An 18,127-nucleotide genomic window follows, 5' to 3' on the forward strand; every position below is an offset into this window, starting at 1 on the left:
GTCTCTATTTTGTTTATATGGCTCATTGCCGCTACCCCCCATAGTGGTATTCCGTACGTCCAGATTGGATTTATGATCGTTTTGTATATTTTTAATTTATTTTCTATGCTTAATTTGGATTTTCGACTTGTTAGCCAATGCATTTGTCTCCTTGTTGTCTGTATTTTGTCTATTATTGATTTAGTATGCTGTTTCCATGTGAGTTGTGTTTCTAGGTGGTCTAGTCCTAGGTATTTGACTTGCCTTGTTTGCGGTATGTGCGTGCCGTTCAGTAGGATGTTTGATGGTGTCTGTTTTCGCAGTGTGAGTGTAATATGGTTGCATTTATCGGGGTTTGCTTTTATTTGTTTATCTTGCAGCCACTTTTCTATTTTTGTGATATGTTCTTGTAGTAATTTGACTGCTATTTCTGGGTTAGTGTGCCTGACTAGTACAGCTGTGTCGTCCGTGAGTGTCAGTATTTTGCTATTGGTAGTTGTTGGTATGTTTTGTGTATAGTATTGATCCTAAGACGCTTCCTCGCGGAACCCCTGCCTTGACGTCTTTAACTTCAGAGTATGTGTCCTTGATTTTTATTACGAAGGTTCTGCTGCTTAAGTAAGATTTTATTAATTGGTATATTTGCTCCGGAAATTGTTTTCTGATTGTTTGTAGTAGGCTTTCGTGGTTTATTTTGTCAAATGCTTTATCTATGTCCATAGAGAGGGCTGTACAGTATTGTTTGTTTTCTAATGCTAGTATTATTTCTTTAATGAGCCTGTGCATGTGCTCTATAGTGGAGTGTATGTTTCTGAATCGAAATTGGTGATCTGGTATTAATTTTTCCTTCTATATTATTGGTTTTATGCGGTTGCATATTATTTCCTCTAGTATTTTGGAAGACACAGGAAGTAGTGATATTGGTCTGTAAGATGCAGTTTGGTGTGGTTCTTTGCCTGGTTTAGGTAACATTATGTCCTGTGCTAGTTTCCACAGTTTAGGAAAGTATTGGATTCTTAGTATTGCATTGAATATTATTGTCATTAGTGTTATCGCTTTTGGCGGAAGGTTTTTCAAGATTTTACCATTGATTAGGTCGATTCGTGGTGTTTTATTGTTTTTTGTTTTCTCGATTATGTTTCTAATTTCTTGTGCTGTTGTTTTAGGTATGGTATAGTGGTTGTCAGTTGAGGTACTAGTGGTAAACGCATCCTCGTCCGTATGACATTTGGGGTTGCTGTTGTTGATATTATGTGGTATAAATATGTTTCAAAGGTGGTTGGAAAATTCTTCAGCTTGCTCTTCGTTGCTTCTTGCCCATGTGTTGTCTGCCGTCCTGATTGCTGTGACTAGTTTTATTGGTTTCTTCTTTTTTCGTGGCTTTCCATAGGGAGTAGTTGGAGTTCTCGTGAGCAGAGAGTGACTCTATGAATTTTGTGAATTCGTTATTGTTGTGCACTTTTATTTTGTTTTTTATTTCCTTTGCAAGTTTGTTTAGGTGTTTTTTGTTTTCTCATGTTCTATGTTTTTGCCATTTTGCTTTCGCTTTTCTTTTTTCTCTAATTTTTTCAAGTATGTCTGATGGAATTATTTTTGTTTGTCTGTTGGTTGGTTCAGGTATAGTGGTTTTCCATGATGCTTCTTGGATAGTTTCTGTCAATGGTGTTACTGCCTGTTCGACGTGTTCGGGTGTTTCCAATGGGATGCTGCAACTGGTTTTGCTCTCGATTATTTCTTTAAAAATTTGCCATTTGGTTGTTCTGTTGCATAGTGTCCCTGGATTGCTATAAAGTATTAATTTGTTTCTGTAAGCAATTGGGCTGTATGCAATGAGGCTGGGTGTTATTTTTAGTTTATTTGCGTTTAGTCCCTTTGTAACTGCAAAATCGAGTAGGCCAGGTATTTTGCTCAGGTCTGTCGGCCAGTATGTCTTCCTGTGGATAATATATTGAGGTTGTTGTTAATGTATTTTTCCAGGGTTCTACCTCGAGGTGTGGTAATTCTTGATCCCCATAGCGTGTGGTTTACATTGTAGTCTCCCGTTGCGATATACTTGTCACCTAAGTGTTGAAAGTACTCTTCCCACGTTTGTGATGTCATTTTGTGTCGCGGTGGTACATATACTGCTGACAACTGTAAATGGTTGCTGCTAGTTTGTACAGTAACGGTGGTTGCTTGTATATATTCCTTACTAGCTTGGCTGTGTTAGTGGTGTTTAATGTCGTTTCTTATTATTACTGCGGTCCCTCCGTGTGATTTTCCTGAGGGATGCTTGGTATCATATATTGTGTAGTACGGTATTTTTATGTAACTTTTTATAGTGAAGTGTGTTTCCGATACGAGTAGTATGTCGATATTATTATTATACAGGAATGTTTTAGTTTCTAGGGCCCTTTGTTATAGTCCGTTAGAGTTCCATGCTGCTATTTCAAGCATGTCCATTTTTATTTTTTACTTAGCAAGTTTGTGAGTAGTAACATGACTGTTGTTTGTTGTACTTGTTGCCTTAGTATTGTGTTTTTCTCACTTACCATTTTTCTTAATATCTCTGTACCTTTAATGGATTGTTTGAGCATTTCTTTGATTTCTGTATCGTCTTCGGTGTTGTTGCTTTGATTCTGTTTGTTTGTGGGCGTTGTTTGTCTAATGTTTTGGGTTACTTGCGCGTAGCTGCGGTTTCCTTGGGGATCGGTGTTTCCGTTTATAGCTTTTGGTTCATTTTGTGCTTTCAATGTTGCTTAATTATCCGTTATACTTTGTTGTGGTTGGTAGTTATTGATTGATCTATTGCCAAGTGGTGGAAACTGTTTACGTTGTGATTGTTTTCTGATTTCGCATCCTTTATAGCTGGCTGGGTGGTTTCCATTACAGTTGTAACATTTTACTGTTAGGGAAGTGATACATTTACACTGTACATGAGAGTGTGTGTGTAAGAGCCAGAGGGCGTCAAGGTCTTAGTGGAGACAAAAGACTGTTGCCAGATGTTAGAAGAATCTAGGATAGTCGGTTGGCGACAAGCGTGCGTGCAAGACGTTCTTCAGAGAGTAATATAGATGTATAACTGTTGTGTGGGAAATATAGTCAATAATTTGTATTCCCAAATCCTCGAATTTCCTTAACATGGTAGCAGAGCGTGGTTACTAGTTTTGCAAGATATTTAGTGCGTGGTTACGATCTTGCGAGTGAGTTTTCAGTAAAGAAAAAAAAACTTTCAGAGGAAAAAATATACTTTGAGCACGTAGGAACGCTTGAGTAAGAAAAGAAAAAAAGAAGAATCAATTAAAATGGAGAGATCGGAAATCATGATACCTATATTCGATGGTGAGGATTATGGAATGTGGAAGCAAAGAATCACGATGTTTCTCAAATATAAGGAATGCGAGGTTGTTACAACTAGAATGAAGAACGAAAGAGACGATGAAGACTGGGACAAAAAGGATTTGAAGGCGATTAATATAATTTATAGTGCAATATCGAACAGACAATTGGAGTATGTTAGGGAAGGAAAAACGGCGTATGATATAATAAAAAGGTTCGATGAAATGTACTTGAAAGAGTCGACGGCACTGCAGATCGTATGCAGAAGGAGATTGGAAAACATAAGACTGGAGAACTACAGTGATTCAGCATCATTCTTTAACGATTTTGAGAAATTAATCAATGAATTAAAAAGTGCGGGCGCACAAGTAAGTGAGAGGGAAAAGCTGAATTACATGCTGAATACGTTACCCGAAGAATACAGCTACATAGCGGACATAATAGACGCATTGAAAGAAGAGGATCAAACGGTAGCGTATGTAAAAAATAAAATAGAGATAGCAGAGAAGAAAAATAAATCCAATCGAGGAGAAAGGCAAACCAACGCCTTTTCTGCAAAAAAGGAAGGATGCTTCAGATGTGGAAGATTAGGACACTTTGCGAGAGAGTGTCAAAATGGCGTTCAAGCGGGAAGCAGTAACGGCTATTGGCATGGGCCAACACGTGGTCGAAACAGAGGAAGAGGGAACAAAGGCAATACGAGCAGAGGACGTGGAAACTTTCATCGTCAATCAAGAACCGGCACGGGCGAGCATGGAAACTCAAGAGCAGGCATATGGACAGCAACGGCGCACTTAGTAAACAGCGCCGAACGTAGTGGTATGAGTAAAAAGGAAAGATGGCATAGGATGCTAGGACACGTAAATTTTAAATATTTAGAGATTTTGGGTAAAGAGCAACTAGTGACTGGCATACCGAATGAATTTGAAAAGGAACTTTTGAAATGTAGGGTGTGTATAGAAAGCAAAATGCATAACTTACCTTTCAAAAATAATCGAACTAAGACTAGGGAAATAATGGAAATTATTCATACGGACGTATGTGGTCCCTTTAAGACTACCGGATTCAATGGAGAAAAATATTTCATTTCATTTATCGATGATTATAGTAAAATAGCTAGGATCTATTGTATAAAATCAAAAGATGAGGTCTTTGATTCTTTCGTACAGTTCGTAAATGAAGCCGAAAATTTAACGGGCAAGAGGTTAAAAATATTAAGATTCGATAATGGTAAAGAATATTTAAATAATCGAATTTATAAATTTGCTAGGGATAAAGGTATAAGAATAAATAATTGCCCAACATACGTACATGAATTAAACGGGACAGCGGAAAGGTATAATAGAACAGTGATGGACATGGCGCGTTGCTTGTTAGCGGAAGCGAAAGTACATAAAAGGTACTGGCCGGAAATAGTTTGTACAGCGGCATACTTGAAAAATCGAATATTAGCGAATACTATAGAAAGAAAGACACCTTTTGAAATATTCTTCGGGAAAAAACCAAGTGTTAAAAATCTACATCTATATGGAAGTAAAGTTTTTGTAAGAAGGCCAGAACAAAAAAGAGTTTCCAAATGGGACAAGAAGGCAGATATGGGAATTCTATTAGGATATAGTGAAGTAGGATACAGAGTCTTATTAGGTGGGAACATAACAATAGCTAGACATGTAGAGGTCATAGAGACAGACACTAAATGTATCGGTTTTGAGGAAAATTCATTAGAGGCAGATAGAAATGATAGCGAAGATAACTATTCATTGGATGGTATGGATATGGAAGAGTTAGAAGGTAGGAAAGATGAAAATAATAGTAGTATTGAAAGCTCAAACACTCCTAGGAGATCTACACGTATTAAGAAAACTCCAGTAAGGTATCCAGAAAAGGAAAATATTTGCGAGATTCATGCAAATTATTGTAAAGTAGATATCCCTCGTACATTTGAGGAGGCGATTGGTTGCGAAAATAATGAAGTTTGGAAACAGGCTATGGATAAGGAAATAGAATGTCTCTATAAGAATAAAACTTGGAAATTAGTAGAAAGGGTAAAAGGCAAAGAAGTATTAGATGTAAAATGGGTTTACACGAAAAAAATCAGAGGACAGGTATAAGGCTAGATTAGTGGTAAGGGGATTTCAACAAAGAAACGTAGCCGATGACATATATTCTCGAGTGGCGAGTAATCAGACCTTTAAGATATTGCTATCATATTGTTGTCAAAATGGATTAATAATTGAGCAAATGGATGTAGAAACTGCCTTTTTAAATGGTGAAGTAAGCTCGGAGGTATATGTAAATCAACCAAAGGGATATGCGGACGGAACGAATAGAGTTTGTAAATTATCGAAAGCGCTTTATGGGTTAAAAGAAAGTCCGAGGGACTGGTATGAGTGTTTTGATAAGTATGTGACGAGATTAGGTTTTAAAAAGAACAATATAGAGCTGTGCCTATATACTTATGAAGAGGGAGAAAATGTTGTTTATTTGTTAATATACGTAGACGATTTGTTGATTTGTAGTAAAAACAAAGGGAAGATACAAAGTGTAAAAAAAATTATTAACTGATAAATTTGAAATGAAAGATTTAGGTGAAGTAAAAGAATATCTTGGAATAAATGTAGAGTATGATTATTTAAAAAATGAAATGAGATTAAGCCAAAAGAAATACATAGAATCATTAGCAAACAAATATAAATTACATAACAGCAAATTGTACTGTACACCTATGGAGACCAACTTAAAAATTGAAAAAGCTGAGATAAATAGAGAGGACATTGGATACAAGAATTTAATTGGCGCATTGCTGTATATTAGTGTAAATACCAGACCCGATATAAGTTATAGTGTGAATTATCTGAGCAGATTTCAAGATTGTTGTAACGAGACACATTTTAAATATGCCTTGCGAATATTGAAATATTTGTACCGGACTAGAGATTTAGGGCTACATTATAAAAGAAATGAAAAGTGCGAAACGATAGATTGTTATGTGGACGCTGATTGGGCAGGAGATCATATAGATAGGAAATCGACTTCTGGGTATGTAATTAGATGGTATGGAAATGTAATTGGATGGAAGTCTAAAAAACAAAGGTGTGTGACAAAAGCCTCGACGTATGCAGAGTATGTTGCTCTATCGGAAGCGGTGAGCGAAGTAATGACTATCAGAGAACTAATGAAAATCTTCGATGTAAATGTAGACGATAACCCTGTAAAAATCTATGAGGATAACTCTGGAGTAATGAGTATAGCAAAATACGGAACTTTTACAAAAAATTCTAAACACATCGAAGTTCATTACCACTACGTTCACGAGTACGTAAAGGAAAATAAGATAAACATAATAAAAGTAAGTACAGAAGAAAACACTGCGGATATTTTTACGAAGGCACTGTGTAGAGAGAAATTTGAAAGGTTTAGGTCATGGATGAATGTAAAATAAGAGAAATGTAAATAAAGCGATAAATGTTAAATATTTTGTTAATTCGACAAGTATGTAAATAAAATTAAGTGTACAGTATAAATGTAAGGAGGCGTGTTAGGGAAGTGATACATTTACACTGTACATGAGAGTGTGTGTGTAAGGGTTAGAGGGCGTCAAGGTCTTAGTGGAGACAAAAGACTGTTGCCAGATGTTAGAAGAATCTAGGATAGTCGGTTGGCGACCAGCGTGCGTGCAAGACGTTTTCAGAGAGTAATATAGATGTATAACTGTTGTGTGGGAAATATAGTCAATAATTTGTATTTCCAAATCCTCGAATTTCCTTAACATTTACTTCATTTATTTTCCCTACGTATGGACAGTGTGTTGTTAAATGCTTCGTATCGTATCTTGTCATATTGTTTATTGCTCTTGTTTGGTGACCAATTTTTGCTAATTCGTCACTTAATTTTTTTTGTGTTAGTTTTTGAATGTAGTCCTCTTATAACTATTTCGTAGCTCCTTTCCGTTTTCAGCTGGTATGTGTGGTACACAGCGTTTTTTCTTTTAATTCCTTTATCACTTTCCTATAATTTTCTGGGGTGTTTATTTGAATTTTTACTTGTTCTAATTTTGTTTGTTTTATTGTGTAGTTTTCCTTCCCAACTATATCGTTTAGTCGATCAATAAGCGGGTCTATTATCTGGGCGTCGACAAATATTGGTGGTGGTTTTGTAGTTTGCGTTGATTTAGTTGTGTTTTTGGTTGTTGGGTCGTCTATTTCTTCCGTAAGTGAGCTGAAGGAGTTTCTTAATGGTAATTCTTGCAGCCATCGCTGCTTTTCTGTATCTGAATTTCCTGTTATTTTTCGTTTCTTGTTATAACTTGCCACCTTCCAGCTTTCATCCTGTTGGGTTAATTCGTTATTGGTAATATTCTCTTCATTGTTTGGTATTGTTTTCATATCAACTTCGTTTGTAGCTGAGCATTCCTGTTCTTCGTTTATTGGTTGGCTTGGTTTTGATATGTTTGTTGTTTTATTTATGTAGTATTGTTCGTCTTTGTTAATTATTTTTATCGGTGGGATGTGCTTTTTCATTTTAGTTTTGCTTGTAGTCTTCTTAGTAGAAGACACGAGTTTCCACCATTTAGCTATGGGCGTTGCCGTTCGTAACTTTCTCTTCCCCACTTGCCGCACTTTTTCTGAAGCACTGTTTTACACGTCCGTTTAGCTCGGTTGCTCTGGCAGAACTCGATTTACAACATTGAGAACATTTATATCGAAAATTCTTTCTCGCATGAAGCTTCCGTATTAATACAAAAGGCACGAATTAAGATATATGATTATTCACAAGTATTAGAGCACTTGCTGATCTTATAGATTTTATAGAAAATGTGATACATGATTGACCAAGATTATTAAGAAAATGATGTTTACATCCGTATGAGATTAACGATCCGAAATACACACTTTGTGAAAATTCGTGACAGTTGGAGGAAAAGTAATGAATTAACGATTATGTGACAGCAATTAAAATCCGTCGATCTAAGGTCTTTATTAAATTAAATAGTTCAAAATCGTTTACATATTAGGTGATCCCATAAGTTTTTGTGTATATATTTATACACTTTTGTGTATATATTTCATGTGTCGATTTCTAAACATACGGCGATAAGGGACCAATGCACTTGAGCTTAGCTGATCGAGAACAGGCTAGAGTAGATCTTCGTGGGCATAAGATCGTAATATAGTGAACACAGTGACTTCTAACAGTAAAAAATCACGAGTGAAATGCGTATCCATTTTCGACATCTCATGTTATATGAATTTCGGAAAGAAAGTTCGGTAACAATTGCCAGGAAAAACATATGTGCTGTTTACGGAGAAAATGCGCTTTCATCTCGCACCTGTAGGAAGTGGTTCCAACGTTTTAGAGCTGGGAATTTCTGTTTAGAAGAGGAGGTACGCTCCGGGCGTCCTCCTCAGACAGACGGAGATAAAATTCGGGATCTTGTTGAAAAATCACCAAGTTTGACAGTTCAAGAGATGTCAAATGTCCTGAAAATACCTAAGACAACGATTCATAGGTGTTTAAAAAAAATGGGGATGGTGTCAAAGTTGAACGTTTGGGTGCCCCATGAACTTACGGAACGGAACCGTCTTGAACGAATGACAGCGTGCATGTCATTAATTGCACGTAATAAACGTGAACCATTCCTTAAACGCCCCTGGTAACTGGTGATGAAAAGTGGATACTTTTCGAAAACCCTGAACGGAAACGTAGCTGATCCCAACGAAATCAGCCACCTGAACGCTGTGCAAAACCAGGGTTACATCCACGTAAAGTTCTTTTGTGTGTATGGTGGGATTATAAAGGAATACTCTATTTTGAACTTTTATCTAGTGGTGATACCATTAATTCAGACAAATATTGCGCTCAGTTGGAAAAATTAAGGGAAGCACTAGCTGAAAAACGGCCAGGTTTAGTGAATAGGAACAACGTTATCTTCCATCACGACAATGCTAAACAGCATGTCGCGAAAAGCGTTACAAAAAAATTGTCTGAATTTAATTGAAAAATTTTACCACATCCCCCATATTCCCCAGACTTTGCCTCATCTGATTACCACCTGTTCAGAGCATTACAACACTTTTTAGTAGCTAAAAAATTGGAAAATATTGACACTCTCAAAAATAGCATAGAAAATTATTTTAAAGAAAAACAAGAGAACTTTTATCCAGACGGAACCTACCAGAAAAATGGGAAGAAGTTGTACAACGAGAGGGGGATTACATTTTTTCATGAAACTGAAAGGTATGTAAACGATCTTAACATATATAACCTCTCGAAAAACGGCACGAACTTATGGGATGACCTAATAATTAAACAACTATAAATATATCAAAAGATTATAATAAAAGAATGTAATAGAATATCTAATGTCCGTACTTGTAAATACAACGAAAAACGTAACGTGTAGATTGCAGATGTTTATGAATGTAAAATTTGCGAAAAGCATATGAAAGTTATACACATAAAATATACAAATATTGATATATGCACGAAAACTATGCGTATATGCACAAAGATATGTACAATTTATGAGTAATATGTCTAATATTGATTTATTAACGTTATGTGAATTGATACAAAAGGATATTTAACAATTTCGTTTTAAATAAAAATCTATTTATGACGACGCGCCAAAATTCGCATTACGATAAATTACGATAAATTATAAATTGCTTTTCCGTATCTGCAGCACTCGAATTGTACAAGTAATGTGTGCGTTTGAGGGCCCGACCTTTTGGTCGACCGCGCCATACCTGCAGTAAAAACGCATACTGGCTTCGCATTTAGATGTTCGCGTTCGACTTGGGAATGGCGCGCATAGATGGTCGGCGCGCGACTTGCCCTCTCCTTGCGGATCATTGGACAAGTTAAACCTACCCTTTCGGGCGGCAGCTCGCTTAGCTGGCGCCACGCGATACCTGCCACCATATAGCTCGGTCCCAGCAGGTTGGCTCTCCAGCCGATTATTCCTGCTCGACAACCATTTTGTATGCTTACCGCTTGCACCGACGGTCACAGGTTTCCTCTCCAGCTCGCACGCTTCGTGCTTTTTTCTGCGCCCCGGTTCTTCGTTACTGTTGTTTTCTTGGTTCTATCTTGTTTATTGTTCTATCTTCGATCCAGTGTTCTGTTTGTTGTATCCGTTTATTTCTTCGTTGCGATTCTTTGTTTGGTTGTTGTTGTTGTCTCTATAAACTTGAAATATAAATGCAATTTCCTTTTAAATACAGTAACGAGGTTTATTCAATTTCGATAACATTGTATTAGTAAGATATCGAAGCTAGCAACTTTTCGTTGAAGTTTATTTTATATTTCTTAAATTATTCGGGTAAAGATAACTCCACACTGACGGCCTATTGTCCACAGACAGATGTCGTAGTAATCGGCGGACAATGTCTGTCAGTGAAACTTAAGGCGCGTACGGGCAGACTACAGGCGTCTGTAGACATTGCCTGCCGACAACACATGCCAAAACATGTATATAAACTGCCTGCAAGCAACGTCGCTTGTCCACTAGAAGTTTGCCGGGTATCACTGCGTATCGATGAGTCGAAAATGCCTTGGAGATGCAACACACGGATCGTTTAAATCTACCTGTAATCCAATCAAGCTAGCCTAAAAAAAAGACAAATTCAACATTAAATTGTATCGGACATTTTGCTACAACGCTCAACTGATAGAAATCATGCTCAGGAACAAATATATGTCTTTGCTAACTTTCTAAATATATGTAGACGACGTTTTAAATTGCTAGTAGTTGAAACAAACAATATGATATATTTTTGAGTGATCTATAAGGATTTACAGGCCCACTGGGAAATCTTATTAGTGTTCTCTTGCACCATGTATTAAAGCGCATCAACACCGATAGAAGCACTGTACACGCGATATCGTCGCAGTGTCTCCTGAAAATCGGCGATAAGTCGCTCGAAACTTTACTGGAAACATTTCTCCATGTTCTACTGACAATCACATAGCATGTGTCATTGCTGGAATTTGATAAATTTGGTTGAGAACACGAAAGAATTTTCCGTTTACAATAAAGCAAGGGACTATCGAGTTGGAACAGTTCGTGTTTGAAAATAGCGTTCTATGCTAAAATAGCGGTGGAAATTATACTACATGTAAAAGTGAGTCATAAAAACAAATACAATTTTCTTATTTTCTATCTTTTTTACTTTTATCGCAAGTTTGATTTCTATACATATAACTGTTTTCAATTTAAGGAGGAACTTATTTTCTTAAGGGCTTTTCATACAAATTTGAAAAATAACTGTTGTTTTTGATCCCTTATCTCTATCTTTATCCTTCTATTTTTGTGAGACTGTATCGGTTATTTATTCTTAATATTTACAATCCGAAGTCTAATTTATGTGCCGTATTAATTTTCTGTGAATAATTTAGAGATATGTGAAATCTTGCTATATATATATACTGTTTGGTACCTATTAGAAGTGCGTTCGATCTAATGTGGAAAATTCTTAATTTTAATAAAATAGTTTCAAATTGCTAAGGCTGGGGCAAACTAAGAAGTTTCTGGAATATACAGGGTAGTAAGTCGCTTCGCAAATATGTGTACATCGGGACAATATGTTACATATGTAATCCCTTACACAGTTTCATATGATCTTGTAAAATAATCATTCTTCTTTTAATATCAGTTGGTTTTTGTATTTTTATTTCATTTATCTCATAGATTATAATTCCTTTAGGAAATTTTTGCAAAAATTTTCGCTGGAAATTTTCAGAAAACCTTATTCCTGAACAAAATTTGTTTTGTACTACGAACTGTCGCATTTAAATAAGAAAAATTCTATTTATGTAATTTTGTTATTAAGCTTGTTCATATCTAACTTCAAATTATCTGTAGCTTGTTTATAATTAATTAAGTTTGAAATGTTTGTTTGTTAGTTATTACAAAAGGGTCATAGCTAAGTTTTTGAGTTGTGCTCAGCTTATTATAACTTCAGTTATTATGCTCTGAGCGTCATGTTGTTTCTTAATAAAATTCTTTAGTCTCAATAATCAATTTTCTCTGTTCATAAAGATGGTGGTTGTTTATTTTAAGAATTTTGTTCTTAATTCCAAATATTGCGGACATTCTTTTATTATGCATTAGTTGGTATCCAATCTTCTTGGATAGGACGTATTGCATATTCCATTTTTATTTGTTTTATATTTTATCCTGTTTCCTAGACTCACTGCACAATCACGTTTGTCTCTCTGCTAATCTAACTTGTACTATTATTCTTTTAGTTATTAACAATAATTTCATATCTAAGCAACTCACTTCAATTATGTTTTCTGAGTCGTTAGTATATTTATATACTTCACCGTTGATAATTCTGTAGATTATTCTATTCTCTCCGTTTATTACGCCCCAAGGCTTACTATAGGCCGTGTTCCTAACCGTCGCAAACAGATCGTCTTACATGACCGTCGAGATATACACAAAGTAGCGATAAACGCATAGTTGTCGTCAAGCAGCGAGTTCCAGAAACATCTATTCGCCTTCGGTGCGTTATTTTATCCGCATAAAGAAGCTGGTATACGTGATCATAGGCGCGAACGGTGGCGTGATCCGAGCGTAGTGGGGGTCGTCTTCCAGAGAAGACAACGAAAAGGATCGAAGAGTAATCGGTCCCTTCTGAAGAGTCAAACGTTATAAACTGCTTAGTCTAACGAATTCATTGAGAGATATCGCAAAGTCGGGTCGAATTCCTATAACATATCAACTGTATTTATCGCTAAATAATTTGTGACGTTTTTATTATTACATTCATTATTTTTAAATATACAAGCTATATTAACCTGTTAATACAAGTGTTAAATTCATTGAACCACCCCTATTATCGGGATAAATAAATCAGGGGATCGATCAGTTCGTGGCGTCGGTTATCTAATTGCAACGGGAATTTACTACTCCCGTTGACGTGCTTTCTCGCGATCGCGTCTCTCCGCGAATGCTCGAATAAACACGGATTGCTTTTTAACTAAACATATTCATACCCTGTTTTCTCAAAATCGAAAGCTTAAAACATCCGTTCTTACTGATGTTATTTCAATTATATTTATATCGCGTTATTTCAATTATCTAATATATTTTTTACTTTTTTCATGTAAAATCATCATTTTACCAATTGTACCATAATTATTAGGAAGCTCTGTTAGAATTTAATCTTGGAATTAAGATTAATAATCTGTGGAAGACACAATGTTTGTGTTGAAACAATATAATGTGATATTTATTAAACAATTATTACAGGAATTATAAGTGTGTGTGTTCTGGAATGTAGACAGTTGACTGACTGGCACAGACACAGACACAGACTGACTGGCTTAGTGACCCATGGCCCTTGAAAAGGTTTTGAACCCCACTCCCTATGCAGTAATGAGTGTGACCTGTGTGGGTGTCTGTGTGGCGTCACATGTGCCGCAGAACCTTCTAGTAGCTTCTCGACGTGCCCATCGGGAATGTTCCATCCATATTCCTACGCTTCTTCCGCCGAATTCTCGAAAGAGCATGCACGTGCTAGCCGCCGTGGTACATCTCACGAACGCACGTTAATGAGGATATCGCTGAACAACGAAGGAAAGAATCCGTTCGATCAATCACCTCATCTGTATGCGATTAATATCGTTGTATTCCAACAAACTCTGAACAATAACTTAAACACGAAACTGTAATTTGTGTCTTTATAATTTGCAACGTTGTTAAAATTTTGTATCTCCCTTTGCAAATGCAAATAATTTAAATGAAAAAATACATGGTTTTTAAATCGTTTCTCTTATATTCGTAATAATAATTTCGTTCTACAGTGAATGCATTTATTATTCAACGACGTGATTTTCGGTTGTTTATTGGAAGGTTATAATGCTGCTGATCTATAGAATTAGTACTGACTGTTATAGTAATATGCACAGCGAGTCATTTGTAATAAATTGTAATTACTTGTAATGTATATCGATTGTAATTACTTGTAAACCACTCAATTCATAAATGCATACATATGTGGCGGCACTCGACAGCACAAATACGACAACTCGACACTAACTAATACCAGACAACGGCAGCGCAGTGGTTAGCGTCTCAAGTTACGAACGTTCGGGATCTGGGTTCTTAAATCCCGGCGACCGTAGTCCGATTTTTCTTCCACGATTCTTAAATGAAAAGAAAATACAGCAGTACCCTAGCAGCGACATCTACAGCCAGCAGCTACAATTATCATTTGTGTCTTTGTTCTCTCCTAAAGGCCGTCCAAGGGACTTGAGAATGCAAAGAAGAAGTGCTGCAAGAACATAACAAATATATTTACAAACCAAAACCAATTCATTACAACGCTCATCCTTCAATTACATCCTCCGCTTCCTTTCTGTCAATCCATCTTGCCCATATGTGGTTCCATAGCTGCTGAATCGTATATAGACAAACAACAACTTGAGTAAGCAAGGGGGATGGATGTAGAGCCGACAAATAAAGGAAAAGGAGAGAGAAGTGTTTCGTCCTTGATTTTATCATATTGTGGTGGCCGGGGGATTCAACGCTATGTCCTCGATTCGCTCTAAGTACTCAGGTTTCTGAGTACTTCAGGTTTTCTTCATCGCCCGCGATGCTCGCCGCCGCGAGCTATCTCTCTAGTAAGGAGAACCATAGCACTATCTTCTAGGGCATCGTCAAAGGCACGCGGACTCTTCACTGGTCGTAACTGTTTTATTCTTGTTTGACATATCGTAGGCGCGCCCGGAATCACGATAATTGAAATCTCATTAGCTCGATCACGTCGGGGTCACTTACACTTCACATATTTCAAATAAAATCTGCATAATTCTGAAGGAAACACAACTACATTTGGGTTATCTTATTTTCACAGAAACCTGAGAATTTCTCAGAGTATTTTAATAAAATATTCAACTACTTTAAAACGCAAAAAATAGTTTATTGTATGGAATATATAGAGTGGTTCACGCAATTGTTTCGGCATAATTGGAAAATTCGAAATGTGTAGCTTTAAAAATATTGCAGAGGAAAAATCGGATTCGTCGAGGACAACCTTCGTTCAGAAAGTAAGGGAAATTGGCATTGCTGCTAATTGGTCAATTTGTATATCGGTGGTTAGAAAAGGATGCTAGCCGCTCTCGAGAGAAAGTCTCTAGTGGGAGACGTCGTTCATTAAAAAATAGGCGTTTCGACCGTTCGCGGAGAGACGCGATCGCGAGATAGCACGTCAACGAGAGTTGTAAGTTCCCGTTACGATTAAATAATCGACGCCACGAACTGATCGATCCCCTTATTTCGATTATGATAATAAGGGTAGTTCAATGAAATTCCACAGAATTAACACAAATAAATTAATGTTTATTTCAACAACTTATTAACTAGAAAGATATAAATGGAACAAAAAAAATGTAACTGCGTTTTGGTTGATAAGTAATGCGCGACATACCACATGTGTTGACGGTTCGACTTCTGGAAAAGTTCTGAACGCCTTTCGATTTTTTTCGTTTTTTCTGGAAGGTGACCCCCACTACGTTCGGATCACGCCACATTCTTTTACTGCGAGGTAAAATACGGGCCACGAGTCGACGTTTCTGGAAGTCGCCCTGCTTAATGAACCATGCGCTTGCCACTACAATGTTTGTTTGCCGGGCAGACGCGACGATCCGTCTGCGACATTATAGTGCCGCGATCGATAGTTAAGAATATGACCTATGGTAAGCCGCATGGCGTAACATTCTCCCCCCGTTGAGAGGGTACCGATCAAACTAGGGAGGTGTGGTTGAAGTTCCCATCTTATTTCGTCTCGGTGGCTAGTTGTTCGGGTTTCTCGAGATCGGGTTGAATTGGCAGTGGGACAAGCCTTTTGACGCCCCGATCCAAAATGCTCTTTGCCGTCTGAACTGTAGCTGTCCGGATGACACCATCGGCGCCTGGATGAACCTTGATAACTCGGCCCAGAGGCCAATGCATGGAGGGAACGTTGTCCTCTCTGAGGATGACGATTGTGCCCTTTTGGATGCTGTGTCCACCCTTGCTCCATTTATTGCGGTTGGTTAGCTCGTTCAAATACTCCTTATGCCAGCGGTTCCAAAAATGTTGTTTAAGCTGTTGGATATGCTGCCATTTGGAGAGTCGGTTCGATGGAATGTCTCTGAAATCTCGATCACGTAAGCACATTAATGAATCGCCAATGAGGAAATGTCCGGGAGTGAGGGCTAGGAGATCATTTGGATCGGTGGAGATAGGAGTTAGCGGGCGGGAATTGAGGACTGCTTCTATTACTATGATAAGAGTATTACGGTGTTAAGCTCATATGTTTCTGTTTCTCCTCTCGCGCTGCGCCATAATATCCTTTGATATTTCCGATCCTCTGGTCGTACGAGGAATTGCCGATACATTTTCTCGATGTCGCCAGTGAGTACGTACTGATGAGCGCGGAATCTAATTAATATACAAAATAAATTGTGAATTGATTCGAGAATATAGGATTTCCCCATTTTCATGATTATCGTGATTTTTGTATAAATATATTTTTTAAGATACTAATAATTAGGTACTTATAAATTAGTATTATCAATTATTTTGCATTTATAATTCCGCCTCTAGTATAAGTGTTAATTGAAAACTAACTTTATGTTTGAAAAAGTACTAGCAAAGTCGTTGAGTAACAAGCCACTGATGCTAACACAAATAGCATTGTCGTAATTAAATATTTCTAAATATTCATTTTTCATTTTGAACCTGTAGAAACAATTTATTATATATACTATTAGCTAAGTAATTGCATATTTAATTAAGTCGAAATATAAAACTTAGTTATTTTAATAATTTAAAAAATAAAAAACTGACAAACATTTCAATTTAATTTATGGTTGGAACAAAAGACAGTTATTTTTCATTAATTGAAATATTGCAATGCAGAGTACTTTCGAAAATACGCCGAGAGTATTCCTGATGGTGAAACGAGCGTTGCTTCATCGAACGCAGCTAAAGAAAACAACATCTATGTAGTTGGTGGTACGATGCCTGAAATAGAGGGCGATAAATTGTACAATACCTGTACTATTTGGGGTCCCGATGGAACTTTGATAGCAAAACACCGAAAGGTAAGTAATATATTCCTTTATGGCTTTGGATTTGAAAATATTGGGGTGAAGAAAGTGACTCTATCTAGGAATAATTTAGGAATATACATATGTACATACGTATACTATAACCAATTCTATAATTTACGGTTTATAAAATACGTTATGATACGGGAAACGCCCATTTTTGTTGTAATGTGTAATATAAATTTTTCACATACTTAAAATATTATTATACTTATTTTTTCTCCTTTTTAAACATTATTAAATGATAAGATTTTTTAATAAAAGAAAGTGATAAAAACGCTGTCAGTTATTAAATAAAAAATAATTAAAGTTTAGGAGTTGGTAACTTTGATATTAAATTACAAAAGTTACAGCAATAGAATTAGCGACTACATTTTTATGTTATTAGGTACATCTATTCGACATCGACATTCCTAATAAGATTACTTTTCGAGAGAGTGATTCACTCAGTCCTGGTAACTCCCTAACGACGTTCGATGTGAAGGGCTGCAAAATAGGTATTGGCATTTGCTATGATATTAGATTCGAGGAAATGGCACGCATTTATCGGAACAAAGGTACAGTAACTTAATCGATCAATACTTAACTAGCAAAAAATTAAATATCTTTCTTAAATATATTCTATATAAAATTAATATAATCGGTAACTCTGTATAAAAAGAAGCTTAATTTAAAAAACCAGTATATTTGCTGAAAATGAAACAAATAAAAGAATTAAAAGCAC

The 18,127-nt window shown here is 36.5% G+C and overlaps 2 protein-coding genes across 3 annotated transcripts in view; both read right to left on the reverse strand.

Annotated features, from left to right (window-relative positions):
* LOC126875924 (venom serine protease Bi-VSP-like) overlaps nt 1-15,842 on the reverse strand; it is a 59,760-nt gene extending 43,918 nt beyond the window's left edge. Inside the window, exon 1 of the mRNA XM_050638835.1 lies at nt 15,738-15,842. Coding sequence (XP_050494792.1) covers nt 15,738-15,840 — 103 coding nt within the window. The 5' untranslated portion in view covers nt 15,841-15,842. The remainder of the gene's footprint in view (nt 1-15,737) is intronic.
* The window catches only part of LOC126875915 (myosin-2 heavy chain-like), a 49,452-nt gene that overhangs the window by 17,614 nt on the left and 13,711 nt on the right, over nt 1-18,127 (reverse strand). The gene's annotated exons all lie outside the window — the stretch shown is intronic.

The sequence above is a fragment of the Bombus huntii genome, unplaced genomic scaffold (assembly GCF_024542735.1).
Source record: "Bombus huntii isolate Logan2020A unplaced genomic scaffold, iyBomHunt1.1 ctg00000060.1, whole genome shotgun sequence".
In the NCBI taxonomy this organism is placed as follows: domain Eukaryota; kingdom Metazoa; phylum Arthropoda; class Insecta; order Hymenoptera; family Apidae; genus Bombus; species Bombus huntii.